General features: G+C 48.0%; 2 protein-coding genes across 2 annotated transcripts; one reads left to right on the plus strand and one right to left on the minus strand.

Moving 5' to 3' along the window:
• The first annotated feature begins 13805 nt into the window (after positions 1 to 13805).
• Positions 13806 to 15507, plus strand: LOC125550535 (putative pentatricopeptide repeat-containing protein At3g28640). Its single transcript, XM_048713560.1, has one exon. It carries the CDS (start codon positions 13885 to 13887, stop codon positions 15406 to 15408), a length of 1524 nt encoding a protein of 507 aa, XP_048569517.1. The 5' UTR covers positions 13806 to 13884; the 3' UTR covers positions 15409 to 15507.
• Positions 15508 to 17020: 1513 nt separating this feature from the next.
• LOC125550536 (E3 ubiquitin-protein ligase SRFP1-like) lies at positions 17021 to 19807 on the minus strand. The gene is made up of 11 exons (XM_048713561.1): positions 19473 to 19807; positions 19295 to 19382; positions 19124 to 19162; positions 18957 to 18989; positions 18770 to 18847; positions 18626 to 18669; positions 18379 to 18419; positions 18096 to 18270; positions 17920 to 17989; positions 17774 to 17803; positions 17021 to 17471 (listed from the first exon to the last, which is right to left on the minus strand). The coding sequence occupies exons 1-11, from the start codon at positions 19529 to 19531 to the stop codon at positions 17343 to 17345; spliced, it is 786 nt and encodes a 261-aa protein (XP_048569518.1). The 5' UTR covers positions 19532 to 19807; the 3' UTR covers positions 17021 to 17342.
• Positions 19808 to 20378: the final 571 nt, after the last annotated feature.

The raw sequence follows: 20378 nt of genomic DNA on the forward strand, positions 1-20378 counted from the left end.
CACGACAGACCTCATGGCAAGCCCGGACAACCTATGGAGCTTAGCCCACTCGGCCATTTGCTCATTTAACAGCAGCGGACGCGTTGGAGCACTGAACTGCGACCAGAACAACTTCTCCACTTCGTGATCTTTTTGATCTTTGAAAAATGCAATCGCATCAGCAGCACTCATTGCCAGGTCCAAATACGCGTCTGCAGCACTCCATAATTGATCCAGAGGGGCATACTTCGGATCTCCGAACTTCGTCTGCAACAAAAAGGGCATCCCAGCCATGATATCTTCGGCTTAACGAAGCTCCTCCTTCGCCGCTCTGATTTTAGAGCGGGTCTCCTTGGCTGCTACCATGGCTTTCTCCAGGTCCACCGTTTTCGCTTGGCTTTCCTTTTCAAGAAGCTCATATCGGTCAGCGGCATCCTTCAGCTCAACGACCATCTTGGCTATTTTTAAGTTTGCTCTTGTGATGAGCAGCATGTTTGGCTCTTAAGTCTTCGGCCGCCTTTAGGGTGGCCGCATCACTCCTCCTGGCTTGTTCCTTGGCTCGGGCAAGTTCCGCCCGAAGGGTCTCCATGGGGCAGCTCCATCTGTAGTCACAACATATTATAGATACTAGCGTCATGCTCCTCTTAATATTTGTTGACCACCCGAAAATACATACCCTGTGCCTCGTCAAGCCGCTTGTTCACAAGCGCAATGTCGGCTGCTGCAGCATCGAGTTGCCGGCTCAATCCGGCAAACTCAGCAGTCCGGCCAGCCACCGGACCGTCAGCCGCCTGCACATGAAAGTAGCGCGATTATTACCTGGGACTATGACCCTCTGTTTGCCGCCTCTGGACATCAACCAGAGTCTCAGGGGATACTATCTGTATAGAGCACACCTAGCGTGTGTGGTACCGTCAAAAAAATTTATATTACTTTGCGTACCTCAAAGCCTCTTAGCGGGCTCGTAAAAGCTTCATGCAATCCACTTGTGGTGGATGAGATCCTCTCAAACACCATACTCATTAAAGTACGATGCTCCTCTGAGATAGCCGCCTGCTCCAAGACCCATCAGTACGTCCGGTTGAGCACCGAACAGTCCCGGACTCTTTATGTTGCTCCCATTAGGAGCCAAATACTCCGGACTCCGGGTGGCCGAAGGGTTACCTTCTGGCCTTGGCGGATCTGGAGAAATCCTCCGTGATGACACCTCAGGGTCGTCCGCCCCAGGAGGAGGGGAGTCAGGGGGAGGCGTTTCGCTCCATCATCTCCGGAAGATGATCCCCCGAAGACGAACTCTGTTGAGAAGGGTCACGATCCGGCCTGCAAGATGTATGTCTCAGTTATTGTCCCCGGAGATAAAGCAGGATATATTTACCGAAAGTACTCTTGATTCACTTACAGCTCGGTGGAGGGCTGGCCCCCTCGCGGGCACTATGCGGTAAGGACGCCCTCCAGGGCAGGGCCCCCTGTCGAAGGTTTTTTCCCTTGTTTGGAAACCTTCGCTTCCAAGTCTTCAGAGGCGGTCCTTTTCCTTCCTTGGGGAGAGGGGATTCTAGATTCTTCTCCTCGGTTATCCTCCTTCGTGGAGACACTAATTCCCCCGGTTTGGATGAGTAATGCATGAGGCCCGCTTTTGGCTTCCTTATCCCTCCCTTTATCTTTCCCTAATGGCACTTGATAAGGCGCGAGCTCAAGCATACTGGCTAGTACAGGATCTGGTGAGCCTTCAGGAAGGGGGGCCGAACACCTGATCATCTTCGCCTTTCTTATCCAGTCCTAGCCAAGATCGATTTTTTTAGAATGATGTTATGACAAATGAAAAGACGACGTGTTCGGCCACATAATTACTTACATGGGTATCTGGACGATTGCAGTTTAGACCCGCATCCTCGGTGGTGTCCAGACACTTTATTCGTGATCCAAAGAACAATCCATACATCCCTTCGAGCGTCATGCAGAAGAGTTGTTGAATAGTTCGCGGTCCTTCCGAGTTGAACTCCCACATACGGAGAGATCGGCGTTGGCATGGCAGGACCCGACGAACTAGCATAACTTGCATTACCTTGACGAGACTGACGTCCCTCTTGAGGAGATCTCGGATGCGACTTTGCAATGTCAGCACGTCATTAACTGGCCCCCAGTCCAGCCCCTTGTTGACCCATGACGCCAGTTGTGGCGGGGGGGCGAACGGAAGGCGGGGGCAGCTACCCATTTAGTACTTCAGGGAGCTGTGATGTAAAACCACTCCCGCTGCCATAAGTTGGACACCTCCGGGAAGGAACCCTTTGTCCATGGAGCATCGACGCCTTTGCTTATTGTGGCACCTCCGCATTCTGTGTGTCGCCCATCGATCATCTTCGGCTTCACATTGAAGGTCTTGAGCCATAAGTCGAAGTGTGGGGTGATGCGGAGGAAGGCCTCACACACGACGATAAACGACGAGATGTGAAGGATGGAATCTGGGGCTAGATCGTGGAAATCGAGCCCGTAATAGAACATAAGCCCTCAGACAAAGGGATCAAGACTAAAGCCTAGACCTCGGAGGAAGTGGGAAACAAATACGACACTCCCGTTGGGTTTGGGAGTGGGGATGACCTACCCTTGAGCAGGCAACCTGTGCGAGATTTCGGCGGTCAGATACCTGGCTTCCCTTAGCTTCTTAATGTCCGCCTCTGTGACAGAGGAAGCCATCCACCCGCCTTGAAGGTTGGATCCGGACATGGTTGAAGGACCAAAGCACTTAGCCTGAGCCTTGGGTGATGGAACTCGGGGTGGGGGAAGGGAAGGATTGAGCGCGAGAAGAAAAGGACAGGCCTTGGCCCCTTTATAAAGAGGGAAAATATCAAGCGTCCTCCGCGTGCCCGTTTGGAACTTGCCTAAAATCGAGGAGTCGTGTTAACCAGCACGATTGGGTTACCCACGCCCGTATTGATGAGACTCCCGTGATAAGGGGAACACGATCTCTGCTTCGACAAGACGTGCTGATAAAACCGCCTCGCAACACGTGCAATGGCAGGCAGGGAGAAACGGTTCGTAATGACCGGGCCACGGCAGGGCGTCACATTATGAAAAGTTGTCAGCGGATTGGATTTGTGGAATAATATACTCTCTACGGTGGTATGTGGAATTTGTTTTGCAGAGCCGGACAATATCCTTGTGTTCAAAATCTTCTATGGAGTATTCGGAGAAGCAAACCACCTTGCAATGCCGAAGACAATCTGCGCGCCGGACTCATCGTCATTGAAGCCTGGTTCAGGGGCTACTGAGGGAGTCCTGAATTAGGGGGTCCTCGGACGGCCGGACTATATCCTTTGGCCAGAGTGTTGGATTATGAAGATACAAGATTGAAGACTTCGTCCCGTGTCCGGGTGGGACTCTCCTTTGTGTGGAAGGCAAACTTGGCAATTCGGATATATAGATCTCCTCCCTTGTAACCAACTCCATGTAACCCTAGCCCCCTCCGGTGTCTATATAAACCAGAGGGTTTAGTCTGTAGGACAAAAAACAATCATAATCATAGGATAGCTTCTAGGGTTTAGCCTCTACGATCTCGTGGTAGATCAACTCTTGTAATACTCATATCATCAAGATCAATCAAGCAAGACGTAGGGTATTACCTCCATCGAGAGGGCCCGAACCTGGGTAAACATTGTGTCCCCTGCCTCCTGTTACCATCCGCCATAGACGCACAGTTCGGGACCCCCTACCCGAGATCCGCCGGTTTTGACACCGACATGGGGCATGAATATAACATTGACTTAAGCCTCCCCCAAGCTTGAGCGATGCTTTCTCCATTGCGAGGCCAAAAATTATATATATAATTATGATCATGATGAACAAGATGCATAGGATAAAACTTCTGATGAAATTCCAATTTCAATAGGTTGTAGTTCCATGATCCCATATCATCACATAGCCTTAACCATGTCAATGCCTTTCCCTTCAAATATAAAGGGAAGACCTTCTTCTTGATAACATCCTCGGGCATACCTACAAGCTTAAATAATCCACAAACTTCATCCACATAGATTTAGTGCAAATCGGGATGTAATGTTCCATCTCCTGTAAAAGGGTTAGCCAGCAGTTTCTCTATCATACCCGAAGGAATTTTAAAGTAAACATTTTCAGTAGGTTCAGTAGGTTGAGGAGCAACTCTTTTCTCTACTGGTCGGGGTGAAGGTACCCAGAACAAGCCCCTCAAAGGATTATGTTCCATAGTAACAAGTGACAGTAAATTTCAGCACACTATATAAATTTTTCCTTACCAAAGGCGCTTCACTCCCCGGCAATGGCGCCAAAAAAGAGTCTTGATGACCCACAAGTATAGGGCATCTATCGTAGTCCTTTCGATAAGTAAGAGTGTCGAACCCAACGAGGAGCAGAAGGAAATGATAAGCAGTTCTCAGTAAGGTATTCTCTGAAAGCACTGAAATTATCGATAACAGATAGCTTTGTGATAAGGTAATTTGTAGGGAGTAACAAGTAAAAAAGTAAATAAGCTGCAGCAAGATGGCCCAATCCTTTTTGTAGCAAAGGACAAGCCTGGACAAACTCTTATATAAAGGAAAGTGCTCCCGAGGACACATGGGAATTATCGTCAAGCTAGTTTTCATCACTCTCATATGATTCATGTTCGGTACTTTGATAATTTGATATGTGGGTGGACCGATGCTTGGGCACTGCCCTTCCTTGGACAAGCATCCCACTTATGATTAACCCCTATTGCAAGCATCCGCAACTAAAAAAGAAGTATTAAGGTAAACCTAACCATAGCATGAAACATATGGATCCAAATCAGCCCCTTACGAAGCAACGCATAAAGTAGGGTTTAAGCTTCTGTCACTCTAGCAACCCATCATCTACTTATTACTTCGCAATGCCTTCCCCTAGGCCCAAACAATGGTGAAGTGTCATGTAGTCGACGTTCACATGACACCACTAGAGGAAAGACAACATACATCTCATCAAAATATCGAACGAATACCAAATTCACATGACTACTTATAGCAAGACTTCTCCCATGTCCTCAGGAACAAACGTAAATACTCACAAATCATATTCATGTTCATAATAAGAGAGGTATTAATATGCATAAAGGATCTGAACATATGATCTTCCACCAAGTAAACCAACTAGCATCAATTACAAGGAGTAATCAACACTACTAGCAACCCACAGGTACCAATCTGAGGCTTTGAGACAAAGATTGGATACAAGAGATGAACTAGGGTTTGAGAGGAGATGGTGCTGGTGAATATGTTGATGGATATTGACCCCCTCCCGATGAGAGGATCGATGGTGATGATTTCCCCCTCTTGGAGGGATGTTTCCCCGACAGAACAGCTCCGCGGGAGCCCTAGATTGGTTCCGCCAAGGTTACGCCTCATGGCAGCGGAGTTTCGTCCCTAAAGCATGCTTATGATTTTTTTCCAAGGCGAAAGACTTCATATAGCCAAAGATAGGCACCGGGGTCCTGCCAGGGGGCCCACGATGCTGGGGGCGCGCCCCCACCCTCGTGGATGGTGGGTGGCCCCCATCTGGTGCTTCCTTCGCCCAATATTTTTTATATATTCTGAAACTGACTTCCATGGAGTTTCAGGACTTTTGGAGTTGTGCAGAATAGGTCTCTAATATTTTCTCCTTTTCCATCCCAGAACTTCAACTGCCGGCATTCTCCCTCTTTATGCAAACCTTGTAAAATAAGAGAGAATAGGCATAAGTATTGTGACATAATTGTAATAACAGCCCATAATGCAATAAATATCGATATAAAACATGATGCAAAATGGGCGTATCAAATCTCAAAGGGAAAACTCAACTCCGCACAAGATATAGAGGGGAAAACTCCATATGATTCGACTATATTAACAAAGCCCGCGATACATCAAGATAGTGACATCTCAAGAACACGGGAGAGAGAGAGAGATTAAACACATAGCTACTAGTACAACCCTCAGCCCCGAGGGTGGACTACTCCCGCCTCATCGGGGTGGCCGCCGGGATGATGCAGATGGCCACCGAAGATGATTCCCCCCTCCGTCCGGGTGCCGGAACGGGGTCTAGATTGGTTTTCGGTGGCTACAGAGCCTTGCGGCAGCGGAACTTCTGATCTAGGTTAACCCTCGAGGGTTTTGGAATTTTTGGGAATTTATAGGGTAAAGCGGGGTGCGGGAGGCCACAAAGGTGGGCACAACCAACCTGGGCGCGCCATAGTGGGTTGTGCCCCCCGCGAGGCACCCCCAGGTGCTGCTCTGGGTCATCCTGTGTATTTTGGTCAATAAAAATTCTCCAAAAAAATTTTGCGGTGTTTGGACTCCGTTTGATATTGATTTTCTGCGACGTAAAAAACAAGCAAAAAACAACAACTGGCACTGGGCACTGGGTCAATAGGTTACTCCCAAAAAATGATATAAAGTTGCTATAAAATGATTGTAAAACATCCAAGAATGATAATATAACAACATGAATACTTCATAAATTGTAGATACGTTGGAGACATATCAGTGGACTTGCCCGATGATCGGCATGCCATAGAGAATAAGTGGATCTTTAAGAAGAAGACTGACGCGGATGGTAATGTGACCGTCTATAAGGCTTGGCTTGTCGCTAAGGGTTATCGACAAGTTCAAGGAGTTAACTACGATGAGACCTTCTCACCCGTAGCGTAGCTGAAGTCCGCCCGAATCATGTTAGCAATTGCCGCATTCTATGAGATCTGGCAAATGGACGTCAAAATGACATTCCTTAACGGTTTCCTTGAGGAAGAATTGTATATGATACAGCCGGAAGGGTTTGTCGATCCTAAGAATGTCGATAAGGTGTGCAAGCTCCAGTGCTCCATCTATGGGCTGGTGCAAGCATCTCAGAGTTGGAACATTCGCTTTAATGAAATGATCAAAGCGTTTGGGTTTATACAAACTTATGGAGAATCCTGTATTTACAAGGAAGTGAGTGGGAGCTCTGTAGCTTTTCTCATATTATATGTGGATGACATACTATTTGATGGGTAATGATATAGAACTTTTGGAAAGCATAAAGGCCTACTTGAATAAGTGTTTTTCAATGAAGGACCTTGGAGAAGCTGCTTACATATTAGGCATCAAGATCTATAGAGACAGATCGAGATGCCTCATTGGTCTTTCACAAAGCACATACCTTGACAAGATATTGAAGAAGTTCAATATGGATCAGTCCAAGAAGGGGTTCTTGCCTGTATTGCAAGGTGTGAGATTGAGCACAGCTCAATGCCCGACCTCGGCAAAAGATATAGAAAGATGAGTGGCATCCCCTATGCCTCAGCCATAGGCTCTATTATGTATGCCATGCTGTGTACCAGACCTGATGTGAACCTTGCCGTAAGTTTGGTAGGGACATACCAAAGTGATCTCGGAATAGAACACTAGATAGTGGTCAAAAATATCCTAAAGTACCTGAAAAGGACTAAGGATATGTTTCTCGTTTATGGAGGTCCCGAAGAGCTTGTCGTAAATGGTTACGTCGATGCTAGCTTTGACGCAGATCTGGATGACTCGAAGTCACAAACTGGATACATGTATATTTTGAATGGTGGGGTAATGAGCTGGTGCAATTGCAAGCAAAGCATCGTGGCGGCATCTACATGTGATATTTGTAAAGTACATACGGATCTAAATGTCACAGATCTGTTGACTAAACCTCTTCCACGAGCAAAATATGATCAGCACCAGAACTCTATGGGTGTTCGATTCATCACAATATAACCACATTATTGAATCTAGTGCAAGTGGGAGACTGTTGGAAATATGCCCTAGAGGCAATAATAAAATAGTTATTATTATATTTCCTTGTTCATGATAATTGTCTATTGTTCATGCTATAATTGTATTAACCAGATACCATAATACATGTGTGAATACATAGACCACAACGTGTCCCTAGTGAGCCTCTAGTTGACTAGCTCGCTGATCAATAGATGGTTGTGGTTTCCTGACCATGGACATTGGATGTCGTTGATAATGGGATCATATCATTATGAGAATGATGTGATGGACAAGACCCAATCCTAAGCATAGCACAAGATCGTGTAGTTCGTGTGCTAGAGCTTTTCTAATGTCAAGTTTCATTTCCTTAGACCATGAGATTTGCAACTCCCGGATACCGTAGGAATGCTTTGGGTGTATCAAACGTCACAACGTAACTGGCTGACTATAAAGGTGCACTACAGGTATCTCTGAAAGTGTCTGTTGGGTTGGCACGAATCGAGACCGGGATTTGTCACTTCGTATGACAGAGAGGTATCTCTGGGCCCACTCGGTAATGCATCATCATAATGAGCTCAATGTTACTAAGGAGTTAGCCATGGGATCATGCGTTATGTAATGAGTAAAGAGACTTGCCGGTAACGAGATTGGACGAGGTATGGGGATACCGACGATCGAATCTCGGGCAAGTAACATACCGATAGACGAAGGGAATTGTATACGGGATTGATTAAATCCCCGACATCATGGTTCATCCGATGAGATCATCATGGAACATGTGGGAGCCAATATGGGTATCCAGATCCCGCTATTGGTCATCGGCCGGAGAGATGTCTCGGTCATGTCTGCATGGTTCCCGAACCCGTAGGGTCTACACACTTAAGGTTCGGTGACGCTAGAGTTGTAATGGGAAATTGTATGTGGTTACCGAAGGTTGTTCGGAGTCCCGGATGATATCCCGGACGTCACGAGGAGTTCCAGAATGGTCGGGGGGTGAGGATTTATATATGGGAAATCCAGTTTCAGTCACCGGAAGGTTTCGAGGGTTATCGGTATTGTACCAGGACCACGAAAGGTGTCCGGGGGTCCACCGGGTGGGGCCACCTACCCCGGGGGACCAAGTGGGCTGAATATGGGTGGGAACCAGCCCCCCCCAAGGGCCCAAGGCGCCTAGGGTTGGAAACCCTAGGGGTGGGGGCGCCTCCCACCTGCTTGGGGGGCAAGTCTCCCCCCTGGCCGCCGCCCCCTCCATCTAGATGCATCTAGGGGGCCGGCCCCCTCTTACTTTCCCCCTATATATAGTGAGGGTGTGGGAGGTCAGCCGCACCCCTTTCCCTGGCGCAGCCCTCCCCTCCTCCAACTCCTCCTCCTCCGTAGTGTTTAGCGAAGCTCTGCCTGAGAACCACGAGCTCCACCGCCACCACGCCGTCATGCTGCCGGAGCTCTCCCTCAACTTCTTCTCTCCCCTTGCTAGATCAAGAAGGAGGAGACATCCCCGGGTTGTACGTGTGTTGAACGCGGAGGCGCCGTCCGTTCGACGCTTGGATCGGATCTTCCGCGATTTGAATCGCCGCGAGTACGACTCCATCAACCGCGTTCTTGTAACGCTTCCGCTTAGCGATCTTCAAGGGTATGAAGATGCACTCCATCTCTCTCGTTTCTAGCATCTCCAAGATTGATCTTGGTGACACGTAGGAATTTTTTTGAATTATTACTACGTTCCCCATCAGTATGAACTATGGTTTGGCAAGAAACCTAAGTTGTCATTTCTTAAAGTTTGGGTTGCGACACTTATGTCAAAAGGCTTCAGCCTGAGAAGCTTGAACCCAAATCGAAGAAGTGCATCTTCATAGGATACCCTAAGGAAACAATTGGGTGCACCTTCTACCATAGATCCGAAGGCAAGATCTTTGTTGCCAAGAATGGAACCTTTCTAGAGAAGGAGTTTCTCTCGAAAGAAGTGAGTGGGAGGAAAGTAGAACTTGACGAGGTAATTGTACCTTCTCTCAATTGGGAAAGTAGCACATCAGAGAAATATGTTCCCGTGATGCCAACACCAACTAGAGAGGAAGTTAATGATGATGATCATGAAACTTCAAATCAAGTTACTACTGGACCTCGTAGGACGAACAGAGCACATTCTGCACCAGAGTGGTACGGTAATCCTATCCTGGAAGTCATGTTACTAGACCATGGCGAACCTACGAATTATGTAGAAGCTATGATGAGCCCAGATTCTGAAAAATGGCTTGAGGCCATGAAATCTGAGATAGGATCCATGTATGAGAACAAAGTATGGACTTTGGTAGACTTGCCCGATGATCGGCAAACCATAGAGAATAAATGGATCTTCAAGAAGAAGACTGACGCTGATGGTAATATTACTGTTCACAAAGCTCGACTTGTCGCAAAAGGTTTTTGACAAGTTCAAGGGGTTGACTACGATGAGACCTTCTCACGTAGCAATGCTTAAGTCTGTCCGAATCACGTTAGCAATTACCGCATTTTATGAAATCTGGCAAATGGACGTCAAAACTGCATTCCTTAATGGATTTCTTAAAGAAGAGTTGTATATGATGCAACCAAGAGGTTTTATCGATCCTAAAGGTGCTAAAAAAGTGTGCAAGCTCCAGCGATCCATCTATGGACTGGTGCAAGCATCTTAGAGTTGGAATATACGCTTTGATGAAGTAATCAAAGCATATGGTTTTATATAGACTTGCGATGAAGCCTGTATTTACAAGAATTTTTTTGTTTTCCATGCTACCTTTCCCAATAGTATTTCCCTTAGTGAGAATCTAGGTATCAATCTAGTAGGAGAATCACACAAAGCCTCGTGAACAACACCTACACACACAAAAGCAAATACTTGCGCCCAACGCGAGCAAGAGGGTTGTCAATCCCCTTGAACTTGTTACTTGCAAGGATTAATTTGATAGTGATAGGTAGAAAAGTAAATTGCAAAACAAAATAAAAGAAATAAAATTGCAGCTAGGTATTTTTGGATTTTATATATGATTAAAGTAGACCCGGGGGGCATAGTTTTCACTAGAGGCTTCTCTCTCGAGCACATAACATATGATGGGTGAACACATTACTGTTGAGCAATTGATAGAAAATTGCATAGTTATGACAATATTCAAGGCAATGATCATGCATATAGGCATCACGTCTAAGACAAGTAGACCGACTCATGCCTGCATCTACTACTATTACTCCACCAATCGACCGCTATCCAGCATGCATCTATAGTATTAAATTCATGAAAAACAGAGTAACGCCTTAAGCAAGATGACATGATGTAGACAAAGTAAACTCAAGCAATATGAATGAACCCCATCATTTTATCCTTAATGGCAACAATACAAATATGTGCCTTGTCCCCTTCTGTCACTGGGATACAGAGCACCGCAAGATTGAACCCATTACAAAGCACCTCTCCTGCTCAAGATAAATCAATCTAGTTGGCCGAACCAAACAGATAGATCAGAAGAAATACTAAGGTATAACAATAATGCATAATAAAGTTCAGAAAAGACTCAATTACTTTCAATGAATAATCTGATCATAAACCCATAATTCATCGGATCCCAATGAAGACACCGCAAAAGAAAATTACATCGGATAGAACTCCAAGAAGATCGAGGAGAATATTGTATTGAAGATCAAAGAGAGAGAGAAGAACCCACCTAGATATTAGCTATGGACTCGTAGGTCTGTGATGAACTACTCACGCATCATCGGAAGGCAGCAGGGATGACGCAAAAGCCCTCCGTGATCGATTCCCCCTCTGGCAGAGTACTGAAAAAGGCCTCCAGATGGGATTGCGGAAGAACAGAAGTTTGCAGCGACGGAAAAAATGTCGGGTGGCTCTCTATTGGTTTCCCAATATTTGACAATTTATAGAGGTGGAATTAGAATTTACAGTGTGAAGGATCAAAGATGCCTCAACCAAATTTTACTTTCCTTAGTTGATTTTTAGAGGGGGATTCCAGAAAAGTAAGCTCTTTAGAAACGCAATTGGGTGATACACCCTAAATGATGAGCTACAACAAGCAAGCAATCTACACAAGGCAAGACTATCAAGCAAGTAATCTCGAAGTTCGCACTATTGTGGTAATGCTAATCTTGGTTGTAGAGGTGGAGGTCGACGAATGCCCACACGACAACGAATGTCTCACTAAGGCCAACTCCAACGCATGACCCCATTTGATCTGCATGTATCTGTTTGAGTCCAAACGGACAAAAGCGAAGACCCAATGTGCAGACCCTTGCCATTTCTTTGTCCCTTTTGTGCTCGCTCAGACCCATTTTCATCCTAAATTTACTCCTGATTTGAGTCCGAAGTGGACACAAACTAGAATTTTTTTCATCCCCGTTGTCCGGCAGTGTCCGCTGCACTCCCTGCCTTCCTCACCAGCCATACACCCACCCACCCCAACTCCAACGCACGACGACGGCTGTTGTTACCGCAGGCGAATCGGGGGGCAATTGTGGTTCTTAGGACAAGCCTTTGATAAACAATTATACTATTAATATGTAATTTTCATGATACAAATTCAATGACATCAATTTTATGTCGAAGCAATTGTGGGCCGACGATTTGTCCTACCGAGATCTGACATGCAGAGCAAAAAACAAAGGGGGTATATCAATTGACACTAGAAAATGAAGACACGTGACTATCAACGGTCATCTTTACTACTACACATGTCTCTGAAAAAGAAGCCTTATAAATTTTGTCTGAATTCAAACGGTGTCAAGTTTGATCAAGTTTATAGAAAAATATCAAAAACTACAATACCAAATTAATGTCATTAGATACTTAACAAAATATATTTATATATTATGTCTGTTTTTCTATTTTATTGTTCATGATTTTGATCATAAGTTTAAGAGCATCTACAACCGGACATGGCACATTCGACTCCTCAACGCGTCCACGGATAATGACCGGTCACGCCTCAATTATTTGATTCTACATCCGGGCATCTCAAATTAGAAATCTCAAATCCATATTATTACATGCAACATAAACCGATCTTTAAGCGGATCTCTCTGGTTCCGCCGTGCCCATGTCCGGCGGTAGGCTGAGCTTCCTAGAGTGTTGGTCTGGTCGCCGGCAAGGTAGAGTAGGGCATGTGACACGAGCCGGCTCAAGGGACTCAAGTCGTTGCCGTCTCCCATTCCCTACTCTTCCTCGTCGGAGCCCGGAACCTGAACGGTGTCGGTGGACTTCAGATCGATGATGGATCCGTCTTGGGACGAGCCGACGACATCCGTCACGTCGCGGTTGTGGTGCCTGGACTGGTGCACCATACGGGGCGACGGAGAATGCGACTCCGCCTCGCCGACGTCCACCGCCGTCTCACTCGCCCGCTGCCTCGCATGATGGGCACGTCGTGCCATGTATTGGGTTGATGGACACCCATTGTGCGTCCATGGCCTCGGAGTGCCAACGGAGGGGTTCCGCGTCCTCCACCGCGTTTGAACGCCAATCGGGCCGCACGACCTCCGGTGAGGCAGCAACGACACACTTAGTGTCGGATCCATGCACCATTTGGACAGACGGAATGGATTCCTAATGGAAGGAGTCTAAGCGCTGCCTCAAGGGCCTCCTCCCGGGAGCGGCGGAGCGCAAGCCGAACGGTCATCTCCTTGTCAGGGGCCGCGTGGGATGAGCCTGGGGTCGACGGATCTGGAGGTGAAGGAATCGAATCCGCTATCTGTTATGCTGGAGAAGGTCGGAGCTTGCCGGGCAGGAGCTTGGGTGGGGGAGGGGAGTGTAGGGAGTGGAATGAAGTGGCTAGGGTTTGATACGGCAAGCGGGTGGGGAGAAATATATGTGTGGGCCAGTGTTGGCCAGGGTCCGATGTGACGGATGCACCCGGGCGCCTCATATCCACTTCATATTTAAGTTGAATATGAGGGATGCCGGTCAGGTCGGACGTTTGAGGCATGCGTGTTTAAGGCAAGTTTGAGACGGTCGGCTGTAGATGCTCTAATTAAACTTTGCACCGTTTGACTTAAAACCAAAATTTACAAGGTTCTCTTTTTCAAAGATAGGGAGGGAGTACAGGGCCAGCAACTCGGCCCTCTTGATGAAGACAGAGGTCTCTCCCATTCCCGCCGACTGCTTCCCCCAGCCAGACCAAACCAGCATGCGATGCGGCCGTACATCCCCAAGGCAACCTTCGCCTTCTGCCACTCGCTCCTCTCCTCCCGCTTCCGGCCGTCCGCCGCCGCCCCCGCGGCGCCGCTCCTCCCCGTCCAGGCCCTCCTCACCACCGCCGGCCTCTCCCCGCGCCACCCGGAGCTCTCCCTCGTCGCGCTCAACTCGCTCCTCCGCGTCCTCGCCCGCGGCGCCTCCTCCCAGGCCCACCCGCTCCTCGCCCTCCGCCTCCTCCTCCTCATGCTCTCCCCCGCCTCGCCGCTCCCCGGCCCCGACCACCTCTCCTTCCCCTTCGCCCTCTCCGCCGCCGCCGTGGCCCCCGTTGCCCCGCCCCCCGGCCCGCAGCTCCACGCGCTCCTCCTCAAGAACGCCCTCTTCCCCTCCGACCACTACGTCACCACCGCGCTGCTGCAGCTCCACGCGCCCCGCCCGGACGACGCGCGGAGGGTGTTCGACGAGTTGCCGCGGCGGGAGGCCATCCACTACGACCTGGTCATCGGGGCGTACGCGCGCGCCGGGATGGCTGCCGAGGGGCTGGCGCTGTTCAGGGCCATGTTCGCGGACGGGGTGGCGCCGGATGCCGTCGTGCTCACGACGGCCATAGCGGCGTGCGCCCAGTCCGGCGCGCTGGAGTGCGGGGAGTGGGTGCACCGGTACGTGGAGAGCAACGCGCCGGGGCTGCTTGCGGACGCGTTCGTCGGGTCGGCGCTGGTGAGCATGTATGCCAAGTGCGGCTGCCTACAGGAGGCGGTCAGGGTGTTCGAGGGAATGCCGGAGCGGAATGAATACGTCTGGGGCACCATGGTCGGCGCGTTCGCAGTGCACGGCATGGCGAGGGAGGCAGTGGCGTGCTTGGAGAGGATGGCAGGCGAGGACGGGGTGCGCCCGGACGGCGTGGCGGTGCTCGGGGCGCTGTCCGCCTGCGCACACGCCGGAAAGGTTGAAGACGGGCTCAGACTTCTCAAGGAGATGCGCAGGCGGTACGGGGTCACCCCGGGGCACGAGCACTTCAGCTGCACGGTCGACATGCTGTGCCGGGTCGGGCGGCTGGAGGATGCGGTGGGGCTGATCGGGACAATGCCGATGACCCCACTCGCATCGGTGTGGGGGTCTCTCCTAGCAGGCTGCCGGATGTACGGCAATGTCGAGTTGGCAGAGGTGGCAGCCAAGGAGCTTGAGAAGCTAGGCATGGGCGCGGACGAGGGCGTGTATGTCCAGCTGTCCAACATTTATCTGGACGCCAACCGCAAGGATGATGCGCGGAGGGTGCGAAAGCTGATCGGAAATCGGGGGCTCAAGAAGGTCCCGGCATATAGCGCGGTCGAGATCGATGGCGAGCTAAGCTCGTTCGTCGCTGACGACCAGGCGCATCCGAGGCGCTTCGAGATATGGGACTTGCTTGGGCTGCTCGCTGACCAGATGGGGCGGAAGCCAGACGAGGAGGAGGAGGAAGAAACAACCTTTTCATTGCATCCTTGTAACAAGAAAAACAAATTTGAAAACCATGTAACAGACTAACAAGTTAAGCAGTGAGCGCGGAGCAGCAAACGATATTTATTGATTTATTGCCAAGGAATATGATACTCAGGAAAGAACAGAGCAGTGTTCAGCACCAAACACAAAGTATTTTGCTTCGAATTTTTTCCTTTTCTTTCTAGTTTTGTTCAAATTTGATTGGGTCCTCTTGATATATGATGGAATGGTTCGCCAGCACTGCTTGACCTCTTGATCATACTGAAGTTTCCATTTTCCTAAGAGATTCTGTATTGTTGATTTCTTAGAGAATTTTTTGGCCTTAAAATCTTCAGCCATATTGCCTAATCAAATGCAAGGCTCAGTGTACTATATTATCTTTTGTAGGATTGTTCTTCTGGCATTAGGATTGTTCTTCTGGTATCATTAGGGTTACAATTACTATTTGACTTTCGGTTCTTATATTGGTGCACCTTTAACCCGCCCTGTATTTCCTGAACAGCGTAATTAAGGATTTGCTTCGCCCACTGATTGGATCATATGCTACTTAGTTAGGTAACCCAATTACCTGTCATTTCTAGTTCCATTATGGTTACTTACCTGTCAGTAGAATCTATCCTCACCTACAGGTTGCTTGGATGCTTAGTTCAGAGGCATCCATTTCTAATGTCAGAATATGTTGCAGACTTTAAGGTGTGCAATCCATACCATCAGGAGGGAAAAGATACCAGGAGACTTCTGTTTGCAAGCATATGTGGATGCTGAAATGGTTAGTATGGTATGAACCTTTCAGACAGTGCAGAAGGAATTATTCAAATCCTTTTCTAAAAAAAGGAATTATTCAAATACTCCCTCCGTTCCTAAATATTTGTCTTTTTAGAGGTTTCAAATGGTGACTACATACGGAGCAAAATGAGTGAATCTATACTCTAAAATATGTCTATATACATCCGTATGTGGTGACCATTTGAAATCTCTAGAAAGACAAATATTTAGGAACGGAGGGAGTACTTACGAATCATGAGTTCTAATAACAGCCTATTTCTTCCGAGTGGATATTTTGAACTTCGTGGTTGAGACAAACACTTTGATACCAACGAACCAAATTCTCAAGCAAGCAACATAGTGATGTTTATTCCTCATCCTTAGTGAATTATCATTTCTAGATAGCTAGGTACAAATTTGATAGACCATAAGGGGGATTCTACCCTCATCCATGTAGTATATGTTGCCATAGTAGTTGGTACACTAGACTGGTCATTTTCATTATCTTTGACAAGTAAGGATTTTTTTTTTCATGTATACAAAATGTCTAGAACCTCCGGGTTTTGCATCTCATAGTGATATTGGAGAAGTCCTTTGAGAAGGATGTGATGATTTCCATGTTATTCCATAATAGCCTTTCTCCAGCCCGACCATTTTGGAACAAGCTTTTCCTTTTTCGCTCTTTCTCTTATCCTTGGTTCATTGTTTTCATAACTGTGAGCTATGTGTGCAGTATACATAATTCTTTGCAACTAAAAAACAACCCATTATAGGTTCTTTCGGCTCATGATTCTTGAAGACTTATGACGGGAAGGATAAACTATTATAAGAAGCTTTACATTCACATCAATATTTACAAGGTACAATACATTCATGCATAGGGACGAATGTGTGATATGAAACCAATCATTTTTCACAAACCGGTTTCTGTGGGATCTTTTCTCAAAAGATAACCAACAACCCAACATCTTACTTACTTACTTACATATCATCAAATTCCCCTAGAAACTGCAACGAGACGGGTGTTTTTCCATTCATCTTTCTTTCTCGCAAATTGGCACCGTACATACATATAAATCGGTACCGTGTATAATAATGACCGTGTATAATAATGCTTCTGCAGTCTGCACAGTTCATGTTGAACTGGAAATAATACATCAATCGCAACTAGTACTAAATAATCGTAGCGTTCACCGAAGCGGGTATCGTGGCTGCTAGGCCGGCAGCACCGATGGAGCAACCCTGCAGGTGTTGTAGGACTGGCAATGGCAACACTTTCTCTGTCCCGCCATGCCCGGATACACCCGGGTCGTGTCCCAGCAGTGGTTGCACACGATCCATCCCTGCACCCACCCACAAACACACGCCACGAGTAATGGCATCAGAAAACCATCACATTTATATAACTTGCTACTACTAGAAGAATAGTGGTAATGAGTCTGAGTCAGTTGAAGCCTTTTTTTTAAGAAAAAGTATATTTTCAAATTTCCAGAAATTATGCAGTACTTTTTTTTGCGGAAAAAATTATGCAGTACTCTTTTCCACAAGTACATATGCATTCTTATTATGTTCCTATAAAATTTCACAAAGAAACATGTTTATTTGAGGGCTACAAAAATATGTGAGTTGCAAATGTGTCACTGACCTTTCCCATGTGTAAGAACTTCGCCTCAATCTGACAAAAAGAGATACAAAAAAAAAATCTCAGGCCGGGGCCAAGAACATGAAGAGAAAAGGAACCCAAGATGAAAATCATGCTGATGCTACGGATCTTACTGAGAAAATACTTACCTCGGCATCTAAGGCCCTCAGGAATTTCTCCATGTCAAAGATGGACACGGAGCACATGGGGCAAGTGAACCTGCAGATACGTGGAGGATAGCGTTATCTATCTATCCAAGCAAGAAGAACAAGATCACACGAAAGGGATGGGATGTGTGGGTCGATAGGAAGGCATAGGCGATTACTTGTCGTGCTTGAGCATCTCGTGGAAGCACTGCAAGTGCATGGTGTGGCCGCATCGCAGCACCGACGCCTCCCTCAGGGAGTCGAACAGGTACTCGTAGCAGATCGGGCAGTTGTTCTTCATCGAGTCCTCGATGCAGACATGCTTATCCCGGAGGGTCACCGAGTAGCACGATCCTGCGGCAGCGGTACCCGGCGGATTGAGATACATATATGGTTGGAATCGGAGTGAATCGGAGTGATTCGGACTGTGTCATGGAAGGAATAAGGATCATGCTTGCTTACCGCACTTGTGGCAGTGAAAGAAGTTGTCCTTGCCTCCAACTCTGTTGGAAAAGATGCATGTATCACAGTTTCAGTTAGTCAGCTCGGCATCTTGAACTTTCAGGGCGATGTGTCAAAGTACAACAACTGAATGAAAGTGAAGACTCATTTGTGAATTTTGTACAATCTTGCATAATTTGGCCTGGTTTCATGTGCTCTCAGTCTCTCAATTAAGCATCAGTTCGGAAGATATGATAGGAGTAGCTACCTGCAGATGCCGCAGTCTTTGCAGTGGTATTGCTCCTTGTCGACCTGCACAGCAGCAGCAAGATCCCATCAACAACAACCCAATCACCACCAAATCCAAATCCAAATCCAGCACAGGCACAGGGACAGGGATCTCAATTCTCACATCGTCGTCGAAGAATTTGCACGCCCGGCAGAAGTACTCCCCCATGCACACGCCGCAGTTGCTGCACACCTGCGCGACCTGATGATCACCACCAGTGCCAAACTGTTAGTGTTATACCCAAACTCTGAAACTAGACTATTAGCAGCACAAGAAAGAAGAAAGTGGGGAATCGCCGTCAGATGCTAACCGGCTGCTCGGTGTCACAGACGAGACATATAACCTACGGAAAAAGGAAATGTTGTTTTGTTAGCGAGAAAGCTGAAGGTGAAGTCAAGAAACAAGATTTCCGGGCACTGGGAACATAATAGATAGTATGAGAAATGAAGAGGAGGAAGCAGTGAGAGAAGTGCGCACCGATTCAACTGCGTGGCGGTCGAGCTCGTGCCCGTCTTTCTAAGCCCGATCCAAGAAGAACAAGATGCAGTTGGAAAGACAGAGATTATCCAAAGAACGAAAGAAATGTGAGCATCATCAACCCAAGCAGACCAGAGAAGAGAGCAAGGAGAAGAGAGGCAGAGCAGAGACCGTGGAGTCGTTGTGGCAATGGCGGCAGTGGAAGACGTCGTTGCAGCAGGGCGCCCGGATCCTGCACCGCCTCCTATAGTGCTTGCACCTGCGACCACACACCCCGAGGTCAGCTACTGCTCCAGCCAAGGATAGTAGTACAGACAAGTAGCAGGGGCGAGAGGAGAGGCGGACGGACCCGAAGCCCATCTTGGCGAACCCGTGGCGAGCGGCGTCGAGCTCCATCTCCATATCCATTGGCGAGATTGCTGTTCTTGTCCGGGCTCGACGGAGGCGGCGGCGGCGGCGGCTTCGGATCTGGCTTCTGCTCTGCTTCTAGCCTTCTACTGCCGTTGCTGCCTGTTGCCGCGCTCGCTTAGGAGGGCGAGGAGAGCATTTTTATACTGTCACTGCAGTCTAGCGTGCCTGCCTACCCCTCTCTTCTCTTCTTCCTCTACAGTTGTAGTATGACTGAAGAAGTATAGTTTCCGGAGCGCAGAGGATCTACATGGATAGACCTACTGCCATTTCTTTAACTTATCAAGAATTCAAGATCCAGGAGGGGAGCCTTTGCGCATCTTTCTTTCTCCCTCTTGTTTATACTCGTAAGCAATTATCAACAGCGTTGCTTTTTGTTACGGGAAGGAGGTGGTGGCGTGCGGGCGGGCCAAAGATGGAAGCTCCGAAAGCACTCGGGATGGGATGACGATTCTTTACTCCTCCGGCGGGTCACTGCGTTCTAACTCCACTGCGCACGCGTCAGCCCATCACTCTGAATTACACTCTATCGTCACCGCTCACCGGAGGCGCGCGGAAGAAGACCTCTGACCCGGACGGCTTCCCGTGAAAGCCCCGAATCCTCTGAATGTACGTACAGTATATCTCATCAGTTTGACTGACGCCGGGGGCAGATCCCCAAGCATAAATGTACGTTGGTTTGTTGATCGGTCCTGTCAAGGTCGACCTGACGCCCCTTCTTCCCTGTTTCTTTACCAGGCAGGATCGGGATGGCGCAGCTGCAGGCAGCACTGGGCAGTAGAGTATTTCATTCATGTGGATCATGAAGCCGAGATTTTTCATACTCATTCATTTCGCCGCCGATCGC

This window comes from Triticum urartu, chromosome 4 (genome assembly GCF_003073215.2).
Source record: "Triticum urartu cultivar G1812 chromosome 4, Tu2.1, whole genome shotgun sequence".
Lineage (NCBI taxonomy): Eukaryota > Viridiplantae > Streptophyta > Magnoliopsida > Poales > Poaceae > Triticum > Triticum urartu.

Coding starts and splice junctions, on each gene's coding strand:
- LOC125550535 (XM_048713560.1), top strand. CDS start 13,885: ATGCGGCCGTACATCCCCAAGGCAACCTTCGCCTTCTGCCACTCGCTC.
- LOC125550536 (XM_048713561.1), bottom strand. CDS start 19,531: ATGGATATGGAGATGGAGCTCGACGCCGCTCGCCACGGGTTCGCCAAG. Junction 19,383..19,472: donor TTCGCCAAGATGGGCTTCGG/GTCCGTCCGCCT, acceptor GTGTGGTCGCAG/GTGCAAGCACTATAGGAGGC. Junction 18,990..19,123: donor ACCGCCACGCAGTTGAATCG/GTGCGCACTTCT, acceptor CTTTTTCCGTAG/GTTATATGTCTCGTCTGTGA.